This window comes from Aethalodelphis obliquidens, unplaced genomic scaffold (genome assembly GCF_003676395.1).
Source record: "Aethalodelphis obliquidens isolate GAN/ISIS:26980383/991018 unplaced genomic scaffold, ASM367639v1 scaffold97, whole genome shotgun sequence".
In the NCBI taxonomy this organism is placed as follows: Eukaryota; Metazoa; Chordata; class Mammalia; order Artiodactyla; family Delphinidae; genus Aethalodelphis; species Aethalodelphis obliquidens.
This window is the reverse complement of record NW_020838041.1, coordinates 2344472-2365495: the sequence shown is the minus strand read 5'-3', so window position 1 is coordinate 2365495 and position 21024 is coordinate 2344472. Positions and strand designations below refer to the sequence as shown.

The following is a 21024-nucleotide window of genomic DNA, read 5'->3' as shown; positions in this document are numbered from 1 at the left end:
CAATAAAGAAGCACATATGTTACTTTATCACCACTTTCTAGTTCAACAACTATGTCTTAACTCCTCGGTTCCTTTGTCAAGCTGTGGTTTCATTTGGAGCATTTTACAACGCTGTTCTGAGGAGCAACCCATAGGTTCGCGGGACCCCCAAAGGGGCCAGGGCTCAAAATGGTCAAGAGCCCCTCCTGGACCCTGCCCTGGGCAACGTTGAGGGTGCGGGCAGTGCGGGCTGGCCCTGCTGCCCCCAGCCCGCCCCTCGGAGCCCAGGGAGGGCGGACCGGACTGGACTCCCCTCCTCACCCTGCGTGGGGGCCCAGGGCTCCCCCTGCCGCTCTGAGCCCTCGCTGACCCTCGGGTCCTTTCCTTCCATTGCTGCTGTCTGGTTTCTTCCAGGCCCAGGAGCATGTCCCCCAGGGCCTTAAGTCTGTAAGCAGAGCTAAACTACTCAGGCAGCCTAAAGGGTCGGGGCAGTATGGAAAATCGGAGGGTTCATGGCAATTCTGTTAGGGCAATGCACGGTCATGTCATTAACCCCAATGTCCAAGGTCACCCAAGACAAGGCGGGAGAAATGAGATGGGAGGAAAAGAAGGAACGGGGTGGGGGGGGGCCTGGAGGGCGGGGCTGGTGAGGGGGGGAGGGCCCCCCCCCCGCCCCCCTAAAGGGCCCCAGACCCCAGGGCACCCTGGGGGGGGGGGGGGGGCACGTCCAGCCGCAGAACGGGCTCCCTCGCCCCAGGAAGCTGCGTTCTTCCTCCCCCTCCCCCGCCCCACTGCAGGGAATTCACCAAGGAGCGGGAGAAGGCCAAGTCCAGGGGAACCTTCCAGAAGCTGCGGGAGAAGCAGCAGCTGGATGAGGACCTCCGGGGCTATTTGAGCTGGATCACGCAGGGCGAGGTCATGGATGTGGACGACTTGAGAGAAGGTTGGAGCCACGGGCCGAGGTCGGCAGCCCCCCCCAGAGCTGCCCTCGCAGTCAGCTCCCACAGGGGCACCTCCACACCCGCCCCCACTGCAGCCCCAGGGGGCCCATCGGGCAGGAACAGCATCACCACTTTGCAGATAAGAAAACCCGGCCCCTAGAGGCCTAGCCTGACACCTTGCGGTGGAGGCGGCCTGGTGTGCCCTGGGCCCTCCCGGAGCACAAGGTCCGAAAGTGCTGCACCGCCCCTTGGGGACCCGCCCTCCCCTCCGATGCAGGCTCTCTAGGGCTCAGGAAATCACAGAGGGAGGGGTCCAGGCCCACCCAGGGTCGCTGTCACAGGTGTCCCCAGTCAGCGGGCCCTTTCCAGGTGTGTCCAGCCCAGAGGGGCCCGGAAGCCTGGCCAACTGGACCTGTCTGTCCCCAGGGAAGCTGGCTTTGGATGAAGGCGGCTCTGACACAGAGAGCCTGTATGAAATCGCAGGCTTGAACAAAGTCATCCAGTTTATGTGAGTATCTGCCCAGCTGCGGGTCCTCCCAGCCCGCAGCTCCCTGAGACATGTAGTTAGACCCCGGTCACCTCCCTAGGTGGCTTTTGGGTCTCTTTCCCTTAGCGCAGCTGGAGGGCACTGGGCAGATGACCTATTTACTCACCACGTAAGGAAGAAACTGGGAGCCGGTGGGATAATTAGTCCCGGAAACCTCTGCTCCAGACGGGGAGTTAGCCTGTGACCACCATGAGTGTCGCGGGCGGGGGGGCTGGAGGCAGGAAGCTGGAGAGGACCATGTGTTCTGTTTGGCTGCTTCCTTTTCCAAATTCATACGTGACTGTGATTTTGAAAGATCCAACAATAGAGAAATACATCAAAGAAAAGATGGCCTTCTCTGCCCTTCAAAGAGGTAACCATGGTAACAGTTAGATTTGTATCTCTCTGAAGCCTCTTGCACGCTTTCATTTCTCTTACACGCACACGCGCATGCACACACACACCCCAGTTTTTTTGGGTTTTGTTTTCACTTTTTACACGATGAGGTTTCTCATATTAACCACTGTCACCTCAGAACCAAACACAGTGCCCAGCACCCGCGAGGGCTCGTTGGCTAAACGAATATGATCCCCACATAAACTGGCAACGGACATTTTAAATTTAGAATTTTCTATTGAGGGCAACTCTATACAGACACAACCCTTCTTTTTTTTTTTCTAAGACTTTCTTTTTTTCGGAGCAGTTTCAGATTCACAGCAAAATTGAGCCGATGGCGCTGAGATTTCCCGCCTGCCCCTCCCCCAGCCACGCCCAGCGCCCCCCGCCATCGACATCCCCAGCAGATGGTCCGTTTGTTACGACTGATGAACCTGCATCATCCAAGTGCAGCGTTTACATTGGGGCGCACTCTTGGACGTTCTGTGGGTTTGGGCAAACGTATAATTACGCGTACCCACCGTTATAGTATCACATAGAGTATTTTCGCTGCCCTAAAAATCCTATTTCTGCCTGTTCACACCCCACCTCCCAGCCCTGGCAACCAAGCACCGATCTTCCTGTCTCCATAGTGTTGCCTTTCTCAGGATGTCTTTAATTGGACTCACACAGCGTGTGGTCTTCTCAGATCAGCTTTTCTTACTTAGTGCCATGCATTTCGGGTCCCTCCACATCTCTGCAAGGTGTAATAGCTCACACACCGTCTTTTGATGTACCTTTGAATGTAAAATGAACACGGTGCGCATATGTTGTAGTCTGTTTACGTAAGCTGTCCAGTTTGGGGCAATACACACAGTGCCCCGGGGAACCGTTGTGCATAAGGGTGAACATTTCTGCCGGGCAGATGCCTAGAAACAGGCTTGCTGGGTCAAAGGGAGCACAGGTTCTAACCTTGGTAAGTGCTGCACAGAGGTCGATCTGACGGTGGAGGTGCCTTTCTGCGCGCCCTCCCCTACACCAGATATGACCAATTTGTTAAAGCATTGCCTTTATGACGGGCAAAACGGGGCATGCCAGGGTTGCTTTAATTAACTTGGAAACGCACGGAGCCCTACTCCGCGCCGGACCTTGTCTCTCCTTCCGTCTGAGGTCGGCATCATCACTATCCTCCTTTGAAAGGTGAAGACATTTGCTGTAAGAGGCAAGATTTGCAATCTGTCTCTGCAGTTCAGGTCCTTGGCCCTCTCATGTGGCTGGAGGAGGGAGTGGGTGGTGAGACTTAAGTGTGGCGGCCTCGGGGAGGAGCCGGAGTAGCTCAGCCCCGGCCCCGCCCCCCGCCTTCTCAGCCGACAGTGGAGGCGGTGGAACCGCGTCTTCCGCTGGAAATGCCACGACGCGGTGAAGTCCAGGGTCTTCTACTGGCTGGTCATCCTGATCGTCGCCCTCAACACCCTGTCGATCGCCTCGGAACACCACCACCAGCCTCTCTGGTTGACCCACCTGCAAGGTGAGACACGCGGCCGGCGGCCAGTGCTGGCCAATGGCCCCTCAGGTTTTGCAGAAGAAGTCGTTAGATGTCGACATTGTTTTCTAGAACTTCTAGGCAGTGGTACTCGTTTCCTCGTGGCATTACCAGGGGCCGTAACAGCAACAAGTTGGGGACACTCCAGGTGCTCGCCAGATGTCTGGGCAAATTATCACAGACACTGGACGTACAGATGACCAGTAACTGAGCGCTTCACGCATCCAAGTTCAAGTTCTACTCCAGAAACAGCAATCTTTCACCCACTGTGTATTACACACGTTCTCTGGGTCAGGCCCAGTAAAGAAGGCAGGGAACACGGAGGAGGAATGTACCTCTCTTGCCGCCAAGGAGCTTCCTGAGCCAGAGGAAAAGACAGATATTGATAAGTGACGTCAGGTCAGTATAGGGAGGGCAACAGTGGAGGTAAATACAAGGTAACAAGAGGAGGATTACAGAGGAGGGGAGGTTGGATGGTAGGAAGACACTATGTTTAAAATGATGCAAGAGGGAATTCCCTGGCGGTCCAGTGGTTAGGACTCAGCGCTTTCACTGCTGTAGCCTGGCTTCAGTCCCTGGTCAGGGAACTAGGATCCCGCAAGCCACGCAGTGTGGCCTAAAATAAAATAATGAAAGAGATAAAAGAAGGAAAATAGAAAAGAAGATTGTCTTCTTCTGTGGAAAGGAGATAGGAAACAATGCTACAGATCAAATGCATTCATGCGTGCATGCATCCATCCATCCATCCATCCATCCATCTATCCGTCCCTCCATCTATCCATCCATCCATCTATCCGTCCATCCATCCATCCATCCACCCATCCAGGCATACATCTATCCACCCATGCACCCATTCCTTCCTTCATGCATGCATCCATCCATCTATCCATCCATCCATCTATCTGTCCATCCATCCATCCATCCACCCATGCAGGCATACATCTATCCGTCCATCCATCCATTCCTTCCTTCATGCATGCATCCATCCACCCATTCATCTATCTATCCATCCATGCAACCATTCCTGCATCCGTCCATCCGTCCGCCCATTTATTCCTTGCAACCAGTCTTCCTGAGAGCCCCTTGAATGTGCCAGGCATTGTCAATGCACTGTCAATGACCAAATGTGGACAAGATGTGAACAGTGCCCGCCGAGAGGAGTCAGAGATGAATTTGAGGTTCCTGGCCCATGCAGATAGATGGATGGTAGTGCCACTTGCTGAGATGGGGAAGACAGGCAGTGACCAGGTATTTTTGGGGGGATGGGGGAGGATGGGCAGTACCTATCAGCTTAGACTTGAGCACGTTGAGTTTGAGGTGCCTCTGAGACATCCCAGTGAGGTGTCGAGGAGACAGATGGAAAGTAGGTCTGGGACTCAGTGGAGAGGTCTGGGTTGAAGAGTCTAAATCCGGAGTCACTGGCAGGCATGGCAATCGAAGCTGTGGTCTTAGAAGACATCACCAGATCCCCAGAGGACGGTGTGTACTCGTGCGCACAGCTCAAGTCCAGCACTCAGGGCTGAGGTAGGGGTGCGTCTGCAGAGAGGGTGCAGGAGAAACAGGAGAAGCAGGAGAAACGCAGAAGGATGTGGCGTCCTGGAAGCCAAGGAAAGGGAACATTTGAAAAAGCAAAAAGGGACTTCCCTGGCGGTCCAGCGGTTAGGACTCTGCAGTTCCAACTGCAGGGGGCACGGGTTCGATCCCTGGTCAGGGAACTGAGATCCCGCAAGTTTAAAAAAAAAGCAAGAGGCTGATCAACGGTGTCAGTGCTTCTGGGAGATCAGGGAAATGGGGTTAAAATGCTCACGGGTTGATCAGTGGAGTGAGGAGGGTGGACCTGCTGAACACAGTGTCGTTTAGTTTCTTAGAAATCTGGACTGCGTTCCTTCAATGGTGAAAATTCACCAGGTTTTCCTGGATCCGGAGGGCAGGGAAAGGAAGATGCCCTGAAAATGCAGGGAGGGTGTCCAAGGTGGAGGGCTTGGCCAAGGCAGGCAGGGCAGGGAGGAGAGTGACACCGAGCTGCGTGACCCACCCTGCAGACATCGCCAACCGGGTGCTGCTGGCCCTGTTCACCGTGGAGATGCTGATGAAGATGTACGGGCTGGGCCTGCGCCAGTACTTCATGTCCATCTTCAACCGCTTCGACTGCTTCGTGGTGTGCAGCGGCCTCCTGGAGATCCTGCTGGTGGAGTCAGGGGCCATGACACCCCTCGGCATCTCCGTGCTGCGCTGCATCCGCCTCCTCAGGATTTTCAAGATCACCAAGTGAGCGCCCGCCTGCGCGCACTGCCCCATCCTGCGCCTCTGCAGCAGAAAGCACCTTCCCCCTTCCACCTCGGCCTCTCCTGTCTTCCTACCTCTCACCATTGTCTGTGGTGTGGAAAAGACGGAAGAAAGGGGAAAAGAAGCGCCTGGGAGCGGGAGGGGGAAAGGAAGATGGAAGGGGAGCAGAGAAGGGGGCAGTGGTGGGACGGCCGCCTGGGCCGGGGCTGCACAGGAAGGGGTGGTCCTCACCCCCGTGGGGTTCAGAGTCCAGTGGTGGCGCCAGCAGCTAAACGGCCGTCCTACTAACATGAAATGACAGACCAAGACCTGTGCTCTGGCGGAGGGAAGCTGGGTGTGCGGCCCGGATCCAGGCAGCCCTGCCCGACCCCCCCGCATCCCACCAGCCCCCAGCCTCCCCCAAGCCGCGCCGACTGCAGGGACGCCGGGGGTGGGGGCTGCCCGTCTCCTCCAGGTACTGGACGTCCCTGAGCAACCTGGTGGCCTCGCTGCTGAACTCCATCCACTGCATCGCGTCCCTGCTGCTGCTGCTGTCCCTGTTCGTCGTCATCTTCGCCCTCCTGGGCATGCAGCTCTTCGGGGGCAGGTACGACTTTGAGGACACGGAGGTGCGGCGCAGCAACTTCGACAACTTCCCGCAGGCCCTCATCACCGTCTTCCAGGTAGGCTAAAGCCCGCTGCCTGCCGCTGGAGATTGGGCATCACCTCCTCCAGGAAGCCTTCCGTGATCCGACGTTGCCCTCTGGGCCCCCGCATCCCCTCCAGGCCACAGTCGCCTGTCTGTCTCCTCCACGCTCTGGAGGCTGGGTGCTGTGTCCAGTGTGTCCTGTGTGTCTTCATCCCTTCGCCCAGCAGAGCCCCGGCCCACAGTGGGGCAGTGGTTAATGAGTGAAGGAGTTGGGTGGGCAGGGAGCTTTCTTTCCCACGTGCTACTAGAATCTCTGAGCACAAGGTCAGAAAAGGTGGGCTGTCCCTCCCCAAGGCTGCAAAAGCCCCAGAGGAACACAAACCACTTCCCACTGCGGGGACATGGCTTAGCCACCGCTCACTAAAGCCACGGCCGGCCTCCAGAGCGAGCTGCCTGAGCACAGAGCAGACACACGCTCCTCTCTGTCGGGCCAGTACTCAGGGGACGCCACCTCGGTGTTGCCAGCGGGAAGGGCAGTTGTGACAACCGGCCGGCCCTACACAGGGTGTCACCTCGTTCTTCCATTCACCCCACCGGCTGGTCGGGCATCCTGTCTTTCAAGGCACCTGACATTTCGCACTCTTTCTGGGGGCTGGAAAGGCAGGGGGTCCAGTGTGGGCAGCACAGCTAAGCCTGGGCCTTAGGAACAGAGCTCGTGGAAGCCTTGACGCCACAATCAAGTCCTTGGCCCCGAAGAGCCAACGATGAGGTCTTCGACCCCCGGGAGAGGTTCAGGAGGGCAGGGACTTCACCCGGGATGAAGAGAGAGGACCGGTCTGGGGGCAGGGTTGGAAGGGGACTTTTGGACGGCGCAGTCCCCAGAGAAGACCCTCGAGTCCCTCTGCGTCCCCCACCCTCCCTCCCCTGCCAGGTGCTGACAGCTGAGGACTGGAACTCCGTGATGTACGACGGGATCATGGCCTACGGCGGCCCGACCTACCCCGGGGTGCTCGTCTGCATCTATTTCATCATCCTGTTCGTCTGCGGCAACTGTATCCTCCCAGACACAGGGCACAGAAAAGGGCCTGGGGAGGAGGCTTGGGGGTAAAGCGGGGTCAAGGTGCTCAGGCCTGCTGCTGGGGAGCTCCTGGGGGTGGGGAGGTGGGACACAGCCGGTGGCAGTGTGGGTGTAGCTGTAGGACACTTCCTTCTGGCAGGACGTTAGAGAAACACAGGGTGACTGGTGACAGGCGGGAGGAATCAGTCATAGAAAGACGGGGAGACTGGAGCACGGGAGGAGGCAGGTCCCGCCCCCCGGGCGTCCCTCCCCGCCCCCCGAGCTCCTTAGCGGGTCGCCTCAGACATACTGCTCAACGTCTTCCTGGCCATCGCGGTGGACAACCTGGCGGAGGCGGAGAGCCTGACGTCGGCCCAGAAGGCCAAGGCCGAGGAGCGGAGGCGCAGGAAGATGTCCAGGTGAGCGGGGCGCGCCCAGAGGGAGGGACCTGCGGGGCTCCGGCCGCTCCAGGCAAGGGGCTCCCTGGGGAGCAGAGGCCAAACCACTGCGGCCGCTGGCCGAGTCTCTGAGGTGTCCCCGGGGCAGGACTGCAGGCCAGTCGGCAGACGGGACCCCGAGGGCAGAGCCAGGCGGGCTGGGCCTCCGCCCTGTCACCACACTTCCTGGAGGGGGTCCCTTCCCTCTGCTGAGCGTCAGGCACCTGTGAGTTTGCCGTTTCACCCTCTGCAGCCTGGGACCCTCCCCTGGGACCGGCCAACGGCCCCTGGGTTTGCCCGGCCGCAGGCGGACGCCTGTCCTGTTCCCTCGTTGCAGAGGGAGGACGCGATGCGCCCGGCCCCTGGGCGCGGGGTCAGCCTGCAGTGTCCTCAGGCTGGGCGCGTCCCCCACAATCTTCCAGTTGGTCCTCCACTTTGGGCTTTCTTGGTTTTCCAACACAGGGGGCTCCCAGACAAGTCAGAGGAGGAGAAGTCGATGGTGGCCAAGAAGCTGGAGCAGAAACCCAAGGGGGAGGGCATCCCCACCACGGCCAAGGTGAGCCCGTCATGGGGGGCGCTCTCAGGGGCCGCACGGGTAGGGGCCTCTGAAAGTCCCCTGTTCGCCTGGTGCCTTAGAATGCTGGGGGGCAGGGGGAGGCAGGAGAGGGGCTGTCTGCCTGGGTAACAGCCAGGTGAGGGCACCAGCCAGGTGAGGGCAGCTCTGTCTCACGGAATCCTTTGTACTGAGGACACAGACGCCTCGATCCAGGAACCAGACTTCCTTTGAGTCCCAGCTTTCCACCCCAGTCAGGGTGTCCCCCTCACCTCAGAGCCGCCCAGACCAGCCTCCCCCCGTTTCTAACCCTGCCCCGCCTGTCAGCCTGGCCCTGCTCAGCCTTCCTGGAGCCGAGGAAGCAGAGCTCAGAGGGGCAGGAACCTGCCCCCAGAGCAGGGGTCGTGGCCTGGGGCAGTCCACTCTCTTCTCGAGAACTAAGCAGGGGTGAGGGGCTCAGGCTCAGACAGGCTGGGGTCCTGGTAGCTTGGGCAGCCTGGCTGACCTTTCTGCTCCTGGCTTCTCCTTTGTAAGATGGGGATGACCATAATAGCACCCACTGCCTCGCCCCGCCCCGAGCCACAGGGAGGCTTAGGTGAGCTGACACCTACACGGCCCTCCAGTCAATGTTCATTAGGTGGGAACCACAGCTCGGGTTTTTACCTTCATCGTGTTCCTTCCTCCAGCTGAAAGTCGATGAGTTTGAATCCAACGTCAATGAGGTGAAGGACCCCTACCCGTCAGCCGACTTCCCAGGTGAGAGTCCTGGGACCCGGGGCGGGTGTGCTGGGGTGACTTCTCCCCAGGGACGAAATCTCTCCTGTGTGTCCCCTACCTGGACCCATCCACGAGGAGATCAGGACTCAGACATCCCTCGTGTACCTCGTATTGCAAGTGAGCCGTCTGCCAGCCTGCCTCTCCCTATGATACACACAGTGGGAAAATGTACACATTTTATTTTCAATTAATTCAGCCCGTATTTACTGAGTACTGGCTGTGCGCTTCAGGGCTAAGGATCTGGTCTTCAAGGAGCCCAGAGACTCGTGGGCACACATGGCTTCTGTTCCAGCCCCTCCAGCCACACAGAATAGCTCACAAGGGGGGTGTAGCCGCCCGTGTGGTGCAGGAGATGGGCACACACGGCTTCTGTTCCAGCCCCTCCAGCCCCACAGAATAGCTCACAAGGTGGGTGTAGCCACCTGTGTGCTGCAGGAGATGGGCACACGCGGCTTCTGTTCCAGCCCCTCCAGCCCCACAGAATAGCTCACAAGGGGGGTGTAGCCGCCCGTGTGGTGCAGGAGATGGGCACACGCAGCTTCTGTTCCAGCCCCTCCAGCCACACAGAATAGCTCACAAGGTGGGTGTAGCCGCCCGTGTGGTGCAGGAGATGGGCACACATGGCTTCTGTTCCAGCTCCTCCAGCCACACAGAATAGCTCACAGAGCGGGGTGTAGCCGCCCGTGTGGTGCAGGAGATGGGCACACACGGCTTCTGTTCCAGCCACACAGAATAGCTCACAGAGCGGGGTGTAGCCGCCCGTGTGGTGCAGGAGGGGAGGGGGATGCATAACGCACAGCCACGAATGCGCTACACACGCCCCGTAGGTGCAAACAGCCTGTGGCTGCAGCAGAAGCCCTCGTCGTCGGTGCCAAGGAGGGAACACTTGGGGGGAGCTCCCAAGCCGGTGAAGGTTAAAAGGCCACCTGGGAGAGGCTGGTGCCCAAGAGCTGGCGATGTCTCTTAGCTCACTCCTGGGTCCTTCCAGCTCTGGGTCACTGGTGCAATTTCATGCCTATTTGTGGAATCAGCTGATTAGCATGTTTGCGCCAGCGACTCTAAGCTCCAGCGGGACCCTTTGTGCTCCAAATAGCAGTGTCTGGCACCAGACAGGCAATCAATAGATAGAATGAAGGGTTATCGTAGGACACTGACTACAGTTCCCTGTGCTATACAGTAGAACCTTGTTGTTTATCCATTCTATATATAAAAGCTTCCATCTGCTAACCTCAAGTTCCCACTCCATCCCTCCCCCAGCCCCCTCCCCCTTGGCAACGGCCAGTCTGTTTTCTATGTCTGTGATTCTGTTTCTGTTTCGTAGATAGGTTCATTTGTGTCATATTTTAGATTCCACAGATTAGTGATACCATATGGCATTTGTCTTTCTCTTTCTGACTTACTTCACTTAGCATGATAATCTCTAGTTGTATCCATGTTGCTGCAAATGGCATTATTGTGTTCTTTTCTATGGCTGAGTAATATTCCATTGTGTGTGTGTGTGTGTGTGTGTGTGTGTGTATCACATCTTCTTTATCCATTCATCAATATCCTGTGATAAACCATAATGAAAGAATATAAAAAAGAAAGAATGTCTATATGTGTATAACTGAATCACTTTGCTGTACAGCAGAAATTAACACAACATTGTAAATCAACTACACTTTAATAAAAAAAAATTAAAACTGAGAAAAATCCAAATAATCCAAATAGAAATCCAAAAAAAAAAAAAAAAGAAGAAGAAAAAGAAAGGAAAAAATGCAAGGATTTTGCCAAGTAAAATGTAGGGAGGATGGAGCTGGTATAGATAAGACTAATGATAATTCTTCAGATACCTGCCTGAAGGGACATATGGGTTTTAGAATAATTCGACTTCATCTGCTTCATCTAATAACCATCTCCTAGTAGATGGGAGTGGCCGCTGTGCAGGCGGGAGAGGCTGAGCCCGGAAACCTGAGGTGGGGGAGGGGCAGGGGCTGGGGAGAAGGGGGAGGTGGGGGAGGGGCCGCGGGGTGGGCTGCGGAGGAGCGTTCTTACCAAGGGGGCTGAATGTGTTTTTCTTGCTTCTTTCCAAAAATAATCTGAAATGGCTGACAACGAAAGATATGCACAACGAAGTTAACACAGTGGGCGCGGGCGGAGAAAATCAGAATTAAGGCGGGAAAAGAAAGCAAATACGCGAGTTCTAAGAATTAACAGTCTCTGCGATTAAGCATAAAATGTGTCTCTGGGGCCCTTGGTCCCAGGCGAGGCAGGAAATGTCCCGTGAGGATGCTCTTTGGCAGGAAGAAGTGGGGTCTCGGGAGGAGACCCTGCAGGGGCCGCCGTGGTGGAGAGAGCGGGAGAACCCTGCCAGGGGTCTGGCAGGAGACAGCTGTGGGCGAGGGGACAAAGGAAAGGGCACCCCAACTTCCCACAGTGCCCCCAGTCTGCGGCTGAGGACTTGGGGGGACAGCTCCCTCTCACAAGGCCCTGAGACTCAGCAAATGAGCCCGAGGGGCCCCCTCCCAGCCCCTCCCACCCCACACCTGCCCCGGAAGGAAAGAATCCTGGTTTCTTTTCGTGCTGGCAGCTCCGCCCTGAATGACGGTTTTTGGAACCCGGCCCCAGGAGAGAACCTCCGAGTCCATTTATCTCAACAGGCCTCCTGCCCCTTGTCGCGAGCTGAGGGTCTCACGCTCAGGAGGGACAGAAGCCCACCTGGCCTGAGAGTCAGGGGCGGAGCCGGGCCCAGCACTCTGGCCTCGTGCCAAGCAGGGCCCCTCCCCGGCACCCCCAGTTGGTGAGCATTCGAGGTGGTGCGTCCAGCCCCGAGACAGGAGGTGCAACGGCAAGGCTCCCAGACCTTTGCTCCCGGCCCGACGTCTGGGAGGTTCTGAGCCTGACCGTTGTCTGGACCGTTCAGCCCCGTGTGCCGCAAGGAAGGGAGATGCCTGGCTGGACTCTGCTGGCGCCCTCGTGCCCCGTGTGGCTTGCTGGCTGCGGGGGGTTCACGGTCGGGTTCAGAGCACAGGAGCCAGGGGAGCAGTGAAACGTGGAAAGACACCCCGACCTCTCTCTCCCCTCCCTCACAGGAGATGATGAGGAAGACGAGCCCGAGATCCCGATAAGCCCACGGCCGCGCCCGCTGGCCGAGCTGCAGCTGAAGGAGAAGGCGGTGCCCATTCCAGAAGCCAGCGCCTTCTTCATCTTCAGCCCCACCAATAAGTGGGTGGCCCCTCGGTGGCGGGGCAGGGTGGTTGGTGGGGCTCTCAGAGAGGGCTGCTTCCTGCTCTGAGAAGGCCCCCTTCTCCTGACTCCCTGGGCCTACAATTACACTGAGAAAGTCACTCCTTTATTTAGCTTAAGACCTTGTGCCCGGTTGAAAGTGCCGGAATCTCTGGGAGAAGTAATGCTTTAAGCCTTATCAGTTACTTACTCCTAAGAGGGATCACATCTCTGGGTTCCTTTCCAAGAGCAGGACAAGGGGCTAAGCTCTAGTTCTCACTGGCTTCACAATTTTACACCTTTAAAATACAGACTGTAGTCCCCATGGAGGTTCAGCTGTTGGCCTCAGGGATGGAGATGGGCCTGCCCCGTTGTTTTAGTGGGGATGCCGTGGGATGGGGTGGAGTGTTGGGGGAGGGCTTGTGCGGGATGGGACTGGGGCTGCAGGAACAGAAGGTGGGACAGGGCCCTGCGAGGCCAGTCAGAGACCACCCGGTTGCCGCTGTCCTTCTCCACTGACCGGGAGGAAGGGGTCCAGCGACGGAGGCCGGCCACAGCCTCCGCCCCTACCCCGCCCCCGCAGGATCCGCGTCCTGTGCCATCGCATCGTCAACGCCACCTGGTTCACCAACTTCATCCTGCTCTTCATCCTGCTGAGCAGCGCCGCACTGGCCGCTGAGGACCCCATCCGGACTGAGTCCGTGAGGAACCAGGTGACGGCAGCCAGCTCGGCACCATCCCCACCCAGCCTGCGTCACCGCACACCTCACCCTGATGCCCAGAGCTCACTGTCTCCTCTGTGTGGCTACAGGCATCAGAGTGGCTTAGAGTTTAAATCCCTGGAGGGCCAAGACCGCCCGACCTGAACGGTGTTGTCACAGCGCTCGGGCTACACGGGCTCTTGTTGCTGGATGTTAGCAGTGATGGTGGCGGGGATGGTGGGGATGGTGGGGATGGTGGTGTTGGTGGTGGGGATTGTGGTGGTGATGGTGGTGGTGGTGGTGATGGTGGGGTTGGTGGGGATGGTGGTGGTTGGAGATATTGGTGATGGTGGTGGGGATTGTGGTGGTGGTGGTGGTGGTGATGATGGTGGGGATGGTGGGGATTGTGGTGGTGGTGGTGGTGGGGGTGGGGGTGGTGGTGGGGGTGGGGGTGGTGGGGGTGGGGGGGGAGGTGGGGCGGGTGGAGGAGGGGCATGACCACCAGCATCAGATCCTTGGGTATTTTGACATCGTGTTCACCTCTGTCTTCACTGTGGAGATTGTCCTCAAGGTGAGTGAAGGCTGTGAGACAGACAGCCTGGGCGAAGGGCATCTCCAGGCCAGGGACCAGACCTGCTGTGGCTCCTGCTTACACAGGCCGTACAGGGGCTGGGTTGCGGGGAGGAGGGAAAAGCAAGAAGGTGGTGGAGAGCAGCAGGGAAAGATTCCCAGGACCCAGGAGCCCGGATGGTCTCAGCTCACGAGTTGGTGCGAGCGGGCAAGCAGGAGGGGTGTGGAGGCATGAGGTACAGTCAACCCGCGGCCTGCGTGTCTCTGAAGCCTTGGGCACGTTCTTCCACAGTCAAGGCGCAACTAGCCTAAGCGTGGACCCGGGAGCAGTGATCTGTTCCCAGACCTTTGTTACCAGTGACTGAAAGGCCTCCCCTAGGATCCCAGAGAAGTGGCTGTCGCCCTGGGTGGGTTTCTGGCAGCTCCGCCCTCTCACGGCCCTCCCACCCCTTGTCCGTAGCACACCACTGCCCTCCCGTTCTCAAGGTGGACACACTGGGTTCACACCTTGGGGTCTGGGGGCAGAGACCTCCCATCTGTGACTAGAACCCATAACCCCAGCCTTCACCTCCATTAACCAGGAGGGGAGAGGGGAGCCGTGAAGGGAGAGCAGGCCCAGAGCTGGCTGCAGTATGAAGTGAGGACAGTCCTTTCTTTCAGGGCCCCGATTATTAAAGAAATTGATCAGAGGGAGATGGTGGCTTCCCTGAGGTCCAGGAGGACTTCCTGGAGGTGGTGACTTTAGAGTTAGGCCTTGAAATTGGACAGGACTTCATTAGAGAGAGAGCAGGGGCAGTCAAGGAGGACAAAACAATGCAAACGCATTGTACAGCGATGTGTGGGATGTGCTCAGAGAGGAGAAAGTGGCCCCTCTGGGCTGAGATATAGCACGCGTGCAGGGGTGGGTGCCTGGGCAAGGTCTTCAGTCCTCGACGGGCTGTTCAGCCTGACCCAACCATGCCTAGGATGCTTTCGAGGGAGGAGGGAGAGGAAGAATTGTATCAATTTGCAGAGCAGAGGGCAGGGCATCCCCCTGTGGCTGGGTAAGGAAGGAGACCCAGGGCTCCCTTGGCCTCGCTGCCCATGAGAGGTGTCAGTGCTCCCAGAGGCAGGTGCAGAGAACAGGGCAATGCCCTAAGGACCCAGCAAGGAGTGTCCCCAGGGTCCTCCCCACCCAGGATGCCACCTCTCTCCCCAGATGACCACCTATGGGGCCTTCCTGCACAAGGGCTCCTTCTGCCGCAACTACTTCAACATCCTGGACCTGGTGGTGGTGGCCGTGTCCCTCATCTCCATGGGACTCGAGTGAGCGGGGCAGCCGGGGCCCAGAGTGGCAGCCCAGCCGCTGTTGGTTGGTGGGCGCTGAGCCACAGGGGACAGTCTCTCGGGACCACTGGCCAGGGTGGGGGGGTCCCTTGGGTTGTCACCAACTGGACTGAGTGACAAGGCTAGGTGGGCAGAGCGTGTGCTGGAGACCAGGGGGGATGCGGACAGGAGCAGGGAGTCCCCTCCACAGCCCCACGGGGAGCACAGCCCCGGTGCCCAGGGCACTCCAGTCTGATGGGAGAGACAGGGTCTGTGGGCAGCCCTGGAGGAAACCAGGCCAGGGGCCGGGAGGCGCCTCTGTCCTGGGGCGGAGCTTAAGGGGAGCTGGGGGAGGCAGGCGTGGGTGCGGAGAGCCGGTGGCAGGCGGAGGGCTGAGCAGGCTGCCCCCCAGGTCTAGCGCCATCTCCGTGGTGAAAATCCTGAGGGTGCTGAGGGTACTCCGACCGCTCCGGGCCATCAACAGAGCCAAAGGGCTGAAGGTGAGAGGGGCCGGCGGGACCCTGGGGGGAGAACAGGGCTGCCAGGCCTCACTCAGTCAGCCCGGCCATTGCCGGGCCCGTCCCATCCCCTCTGCCCAATGGGGGTGTGGTGTGGCTGGGAAGCCGTGCCCCCATGGGCCCCTCTCTGCCCCCAACAAGCCGGGAGGCGACTAGGCTGGCGCCCTGGGGGTCCCCTGGCTGGCACGGGCCGGCGAGGGGAGGGGAGAGGTGCCGACCGGCCTCCCTCCCCAGCACGTGGTGCAGTGCGTGTTCGTGGCCATCCGCACCATCGGGAACATCGTCCTGGTCACCACCCTCCTGCAGTTCATGTTCGCCTGCATCGGCGTCCAGCTCTTCAAGGTGAGCCCCTCCTGCCCTCACTCTCCCAGCTCCGCTGCCAGCTCTGGGCCGAGGCAAGAGCCGGTCTGTTTCCCTCTAAACGAGGGGAGCCCCAAACCGTGACGGCAGATGTCCTGAACGCATAGGGGTAAGGCTAAGCCGTCGAGAGCCTGAGTCTGGTTCCTAGGTGACGCGCCACCTGGCCCCCGGGGCTCTGCGGGCCACCTGCTGTCTTACTGGCTCCCCCCCCCCGCGCCCCCCGCCGGGCCTGCCAGCACCCAGCCCGCTGTCATGCTCTCCACCCCCTCCAGGACACGCCTGCCCCAGCCTCCGCACCCCCTGAGCCAGCAGGTGTGTCTCCCGCAAGCTTCCGCGGGTGGGGATCCGTCGTTTCACATGTGGAAGCCACCCCGCTTCCGTGCTCACTTTCCTGGGAGAACTCCGCTATTCGTTCCCACATGGCAATCAGCCCGACAGGCCATCTTCTGTGCAGCCAACCTCCGGATGCCTCTGGCTCTTAGATCACCTGCAGGACACAGACACGGACACCTGAGGGCGCCACCCACATTCACGACACTTCCTTCCATGACCCTCTGCTCCCACCCGCAAAGCACCATCCCGATTATGTAACCTCAGTCATTCTTAGACATACAATGGCATCATCTTACAATCACTCATTCATTCAACAAACATTTATGGAGCATTTCCTCTGGGCCCGGGCCTCTGCTAGGGCTTGAGGGGGCTGTGGAGCGAACCCCACAAGGCCCTCTCCGTGGGCAGGGGCAGGCTTTGGGGAGGGCCATCAGGGTGGGGCTCCCAGAGGACCTATAGGGGACCGGGTCCTGTTGGTCTCTGTCCTGGAGGGGCGGGAGGTGTGTCTGGACGGAGACAGCTTAGCCGCCAAACCAGGTGCTTACAGTGGCCTGCACTCGGCCCTATCCCACAGCTCCAGCCAGGGCCGCCCCCCGCCCCCCGCCCCATCCCCAGCCTCTGCCTCTGCAGCCTGGGGGCCCTGGGACCCCCTCAGGGCAGAGTCTCTGCAGGACTCATCCTCACCCTGGCACCCATCCGGGTCCCCAAGACGCGCTCCCCGAAAGAATGAGTGAGCAGCTGATCCCCCACCCCCACCCCCTGTGTGTGTGAGTCTCTTATCGATAGACCCCCAGTGCCCGCCCAGATCATAGTCAAACGCCAGGTACAGGTGGCATTTACATCAGATTTGTAATGCACCGGTCACACGTATCTGTACTCTATTTGCTTTCTGTACTAGATTGGGTGTTTGGTTTCAAGTGCCCAAAAACCTGCCCAGTGGCAGCAGCGTCCTCTGTCGGCTCCTGCCCCAACGTCCCCTGCCTCACCTTCACCCTCTGCTCCGTGACATTAGGGGGAGGCGGTAGGGACGGCAAGAGCCTGCAGTGACAGGGTGGCCGTGTCTTCAGCTGCTCCTGTGTCCCTGGCCAAGGCATTTCCCTCTCCCGACCTTTGAGGGACCCGGACCAGCATCTGTGGATTCAAACAATTTAGCCACAGTCAGACCTAGCAATCAACTACTTTTGTTGAAACAAAATCTTCTGTGGGTGCCTGATACGTGATGTAAATCAAAGGAGAAACCGCTTGGGCTGCAGTCAGCAGAGGGGATCCCAGAGCTCCCCTACTCAGCCTGGGGGGAGCGGGCGTGCCGGGACCCCTGCTCAATTTTGAGAGAAGATGTGTCATCCGGGCCCAGCTGGGCTCCACCCCTGCACCGCCCCAGGGCCTGAGAAGGAAGGGGTGGGTGGGGCAGCCCCAGCAGTGCGGGCAGGGGCAGGGGCTCCTGAGCGGGAAGCAGAGGCCAAGCTGGCTCCGTACTTCCCTTCTTCAGGCCCAGCCTGGGGCACTCAGCAAAGCTCATGGTCTGAGGAGCTGGCTCCCAGCCTCACAGCTGTCCGCCTGGCGGGGAGCCCGCGGGTGGCTGAGGGAACAGTGACCTGATGCAGACTATCGTGGGGCCCTGCCCCCGCGGTTAGGCTGCCCTCAGGCCCTGCCTTCCCTCCTCCCTTCCACCCCATCTTTCCATCCTGTCTCCATGACAACCTGTCTCCCTCCCTCCCTCCTGGATGCAGGGGAAATTCTTCAGCTGCAATGACTTGTCCAAGATGACAGAGGAGGAGTGCAGGTGTGCGGGGTGGGGGGGTGGCAGGGTGGCCCTTCCGCAGGGGCCACTGGGAAGCTGAGCCCCTCAGGCTCACAGAAGCCCCTTCCTCGAGTGACCTCGGGAGGGGTCGCCGGTCCAGACCTGCCCTCCTCCCTCACACTCACCGCCCGGGGCCCAGAGGACGCGGAGGGGGACCCGCGAGCACAGTGCGGTGACCGCGTCTCCCCGCCTCAGGGGCTACTACTATGTGTACAAGGATGGGGACCCCACGCAGGTGGAGCTGCGTCCCCGCCAGTGGACGCACAGCAACTTCCACTTCGACAACGTGCTCTCGGCCATGATGTCACTCTTCACGGTGTCCACCTTCGAGGGGTGGCCTGAGTGAGTGAGGGTGGGGCCCAGCCATGCGGCCACAGGCCACGTATACATGCGGCACGCTGGGCGCCGGGGGGGCTCGGCAGCCACCCTGGCTCTCGCGGGGCATGCACGGGACTGGGGTGCCGACCGCTCACTCCAGAGACAGCCCGACCAGGGGTGGCACGGTGTGGGCCTCTCTGCCCCGGTGACTGGGGAAGCCAGCGCACCCCACCCCGCCCAGCACCCACCCCTGTGTCCTCTGCCCACCCCAGGCTGCTGTACAGAGCCATTGACTCGCACGAGGAGGACAAGGGCCCCGTGTACAACGAGCGCCCGGAGATGGCCGTCTTCTTCATCGTCTACATCATCCTCATCGCCTTCTTCATGATGAACATCTTCGTGGGCTTCGTCATCGTCACCTTCCAGGAGCAGGGGGAGACCGAGTACAAGAACTGCGAGCTGAACAAGAACCAGGTGCTGGGCCACTGCTCCAGGCCTCCCGCCCCCCGGGCCGAGGCTCAGGCCAGGGAAAGGGGCCCTTGGGCAGGGGGTGATCCCAGACCCTCCGTTGGGTGCCCAGCCCCACCTCCGACCCATCTCCCACCTGAAGCAGCACACGGTGGTCGGGTGGGGTCTCCTGTGGACCCGCCGTTATGCCCAGAGCCCCTGGGCTGGGTGAGAGCCGTGCTGCAAATGGGCTGTGATGGTTCCAGAGGAATCCAGCCCAGCGGAACTCTTCCCCTCGACAGCCCAGCAGAGGCCCTTGGCCTGCTGAATTCAGGGCCCCTCCAGCCTGTGGGCGTGGACGTGGGAGGGGGGAGGCGGCCCCGGGCACTGACCCGCCCATCGCGTCCCGTCTCAGCGCCAGTGCGTGCAGTACGCCCTGAAGGCCCGCCCCCTGAAGTGCTACATCCCCAAAAACCCGTGCCAGTACCAGGTGTGGTACATCGTCACCTCCTCCTACTTCGAGTACCTAATGTTCGCCCTCATCATGCTCAACACCATCTGCCTGGGCATGCAGGTAAGGCCCCCGGGGACCAGGTCCCCCGAGACCAGCGCCCAGCGGGCCAGGGCCTGGGCAGGGCAGGGGGAGGGGGCTCCAGGCTGACTACCCCCAGGAGACTCTTCCTGGCACCTGCTCTGCGCCAGGCACCGTGCTGAGGTGCCACGTGGGGAGGGAGGTGGACTGGACGCCGGCCCGGGGGTCAGGCCCTCAGCGGTTCATCGGGGCCGTGATTCGAGCGCACACGGGGCTGTGGCTGCTCTGGGGCCGGAGGCGGCTGCGCAGGAGGGTGGGGCTGTGCGGGAAGCGCAGGGCCTCCTCTGTTCTCCTTCTGCTGTTGCCCATCTGGGTGGGGGAGAAGGCTGCAAGGTCAGCTCCGGCCCCGAGAAGAGGGGATGTAATATTCACAGAACGGGCGCCTCCGAGGAGATGGGCACACTTTACAGACGCGTCACATCCGCAGCGTCCTTCTCAGGCCTTAACCAAGCACCTGATTCCTAACGCCCCGCGTAAACGGGATCACACAGCAAGGCTCCCTGGCCCCAGAGCCCCAGCCACTGGCAACGACACGACCACACGTTGCCGGTGGGGAGGGTCTGGGGAGGGAGTCGGGGCCAGCGGGCCCAGCGCGGACAGGGGTCCACGAGCCGTGGCTCACGTGGGGGCCTGAGCTGGGCAGCAGAGTCAGGAAGTCTTGCCAAGACGGGGTGGGGCAGGGGAGACGCCAGATCCTTCTACTACCTGGGAAGGTTTTGTGGAGGAAGTGGGGTCGTATCAACTCTATTTTAAGAAGGGTGAGCGATTCCTGGGAAATGTTACAGGACTTCGATTTCAGGAGGGTCACAGGGGAGGCTCAAGGCGGCTGCGGGCGTTGCTCGGGGCTGCCTCGGGGTCCCGGGCTAGCTTGCAGGCGTGGGAGCCTGGTGATCTCAGGTGCCACCTGCAGGTGGTGGCAGTCCCAGCCTCGCACCAGGGGTCTTCCCTGCTGGTCCTGTGCCCAAACGGCTCGGGGGAACCGCTCACAGAGCCCTGCTGGGGGGCCTCCCTCCTGGCCTCCAGGAACAGACGTGTGTGGATAACCCTGCTCACAAGACCAGGGTCGGCCCCCTCCGCCTCCCCTCACGGTCCTTCGAGGGGAGAGGGCGTGGCCGCGGACCTGGTAGGGTTCTGCACGTTGCCAGAGTGGGCTCTAGTTTTCTGAGGTTAAAGGAAGGTGGGCAGGGGCCCCGAGGAAGAAAGCAGGGCTCTGGGGGTGTCTCCCCGAGGGGCAGAGCCGGCCCCCAGCCCCTCCGTGTGCCTCCACAGCACTACAACCAGTCGGAGCAGATGGACCACATCTCAGACATCCTCAACGTGGCCTTCACCACCATCTTCACGGTGGAGATGGTCCTCAAGCTCATGGCCTTCAAGGCCAGAGTGAGTCCCGCGGCAGGATGAGGCCGTCCCATGGAGCCCTCTCACCCCGTCCTACAGGACGCCCTACCTCCGGCATTTCTGCTCCCAGCCTGCTCAGCCCGGGGCCGGCAGGCGGCTCAGGCTGCCAGAAGTGGCCGGCAGGACTAGATACGGCTGCCCCTGCCCCGCCCTTCCTTGAGCCTGTCTCGTGGCCCCGTTTCCCTTAAGCCTCTGAAGAGCAGCCCCCGGGCCAGGGAGCGTCCTGCTCTGTCCTGGGTTCCACGTCCACTCCCCACCCGCGACCCCCGTGTCAGGTCTGCCTGCGAGGCCAGACTGGACTGGGCTTCAAGCGGGGGACGAAGGACTTCCCCGTGCAGACCAGGACCCCAAATCCTGAGTTCCCAGGCACACCGC

General features: G+C 60.0%; 1 protein-coding gene across 1 annotated transcript in view; it reads left to right on the top strand.

The window, feature by feature from the left end:
• CACNA1S (calcium voltage-gated channel subunit alpha1 S) overlaps positions 1–21024 on the top strand; it is a 60516-nt gene that overhangs the window by 21563 nt on the left and 17929 nt on the right. Inside the window, exons 8-27 of the mRNA XM_027095976.1 lie at positions 777–922; positions 1347–1428; positions 3189–3349; positions 5407–5632; positions 6105–6312; positions 7210–7330; positions 7640–7754; positions 8235–8328; positions 9012–9081; positions 12174–12306; positions 12890–13019; positions 13519–13578; positions 14776–14882; positions 15295–15382; positions 15635–15742; positions 17824–17876; positions 18090–18236; positions 18485–18686; positions 19075–19233; positions 20521–20631. Coding sequence (XP_026951777.1) covers positions 777–922; positions 1347–1428; positions 3189–3349; positions 5407–5632; positions 6105–6312; positions 7210–7330; positions 7640–7754; positions 8235–8328; positions 9012–9081; positions 12174–12306; positions 12890–13019; positions 13519–13578; positions 14776–14882; positions 15295–15382; positions 15635–15742; positions 17824–17876; positions 18090–18236; positions 18485–18686; positions 19075–19233; positions 20521–20631 — 2521 coding nt within the window. The remainder of the gene's footprint in view (positions 1–776; positions 923–1346; positions 1429–3188; positions 3350–5406; positions 5633–6104; positions 6313–7209; positions 7331–7639; positions 7755–8234; positions 8329–9011; positions 9082–12173; positions 12307–12889; positions 13020–13518; positions 13579–14775; positions 14883–15294; positions 15383–15634; positions 15743–17823; positions 17877–18089; positions 18237–18484; positions 18687–19074; positions 19234–20520; positions 20632–21024) is intronic.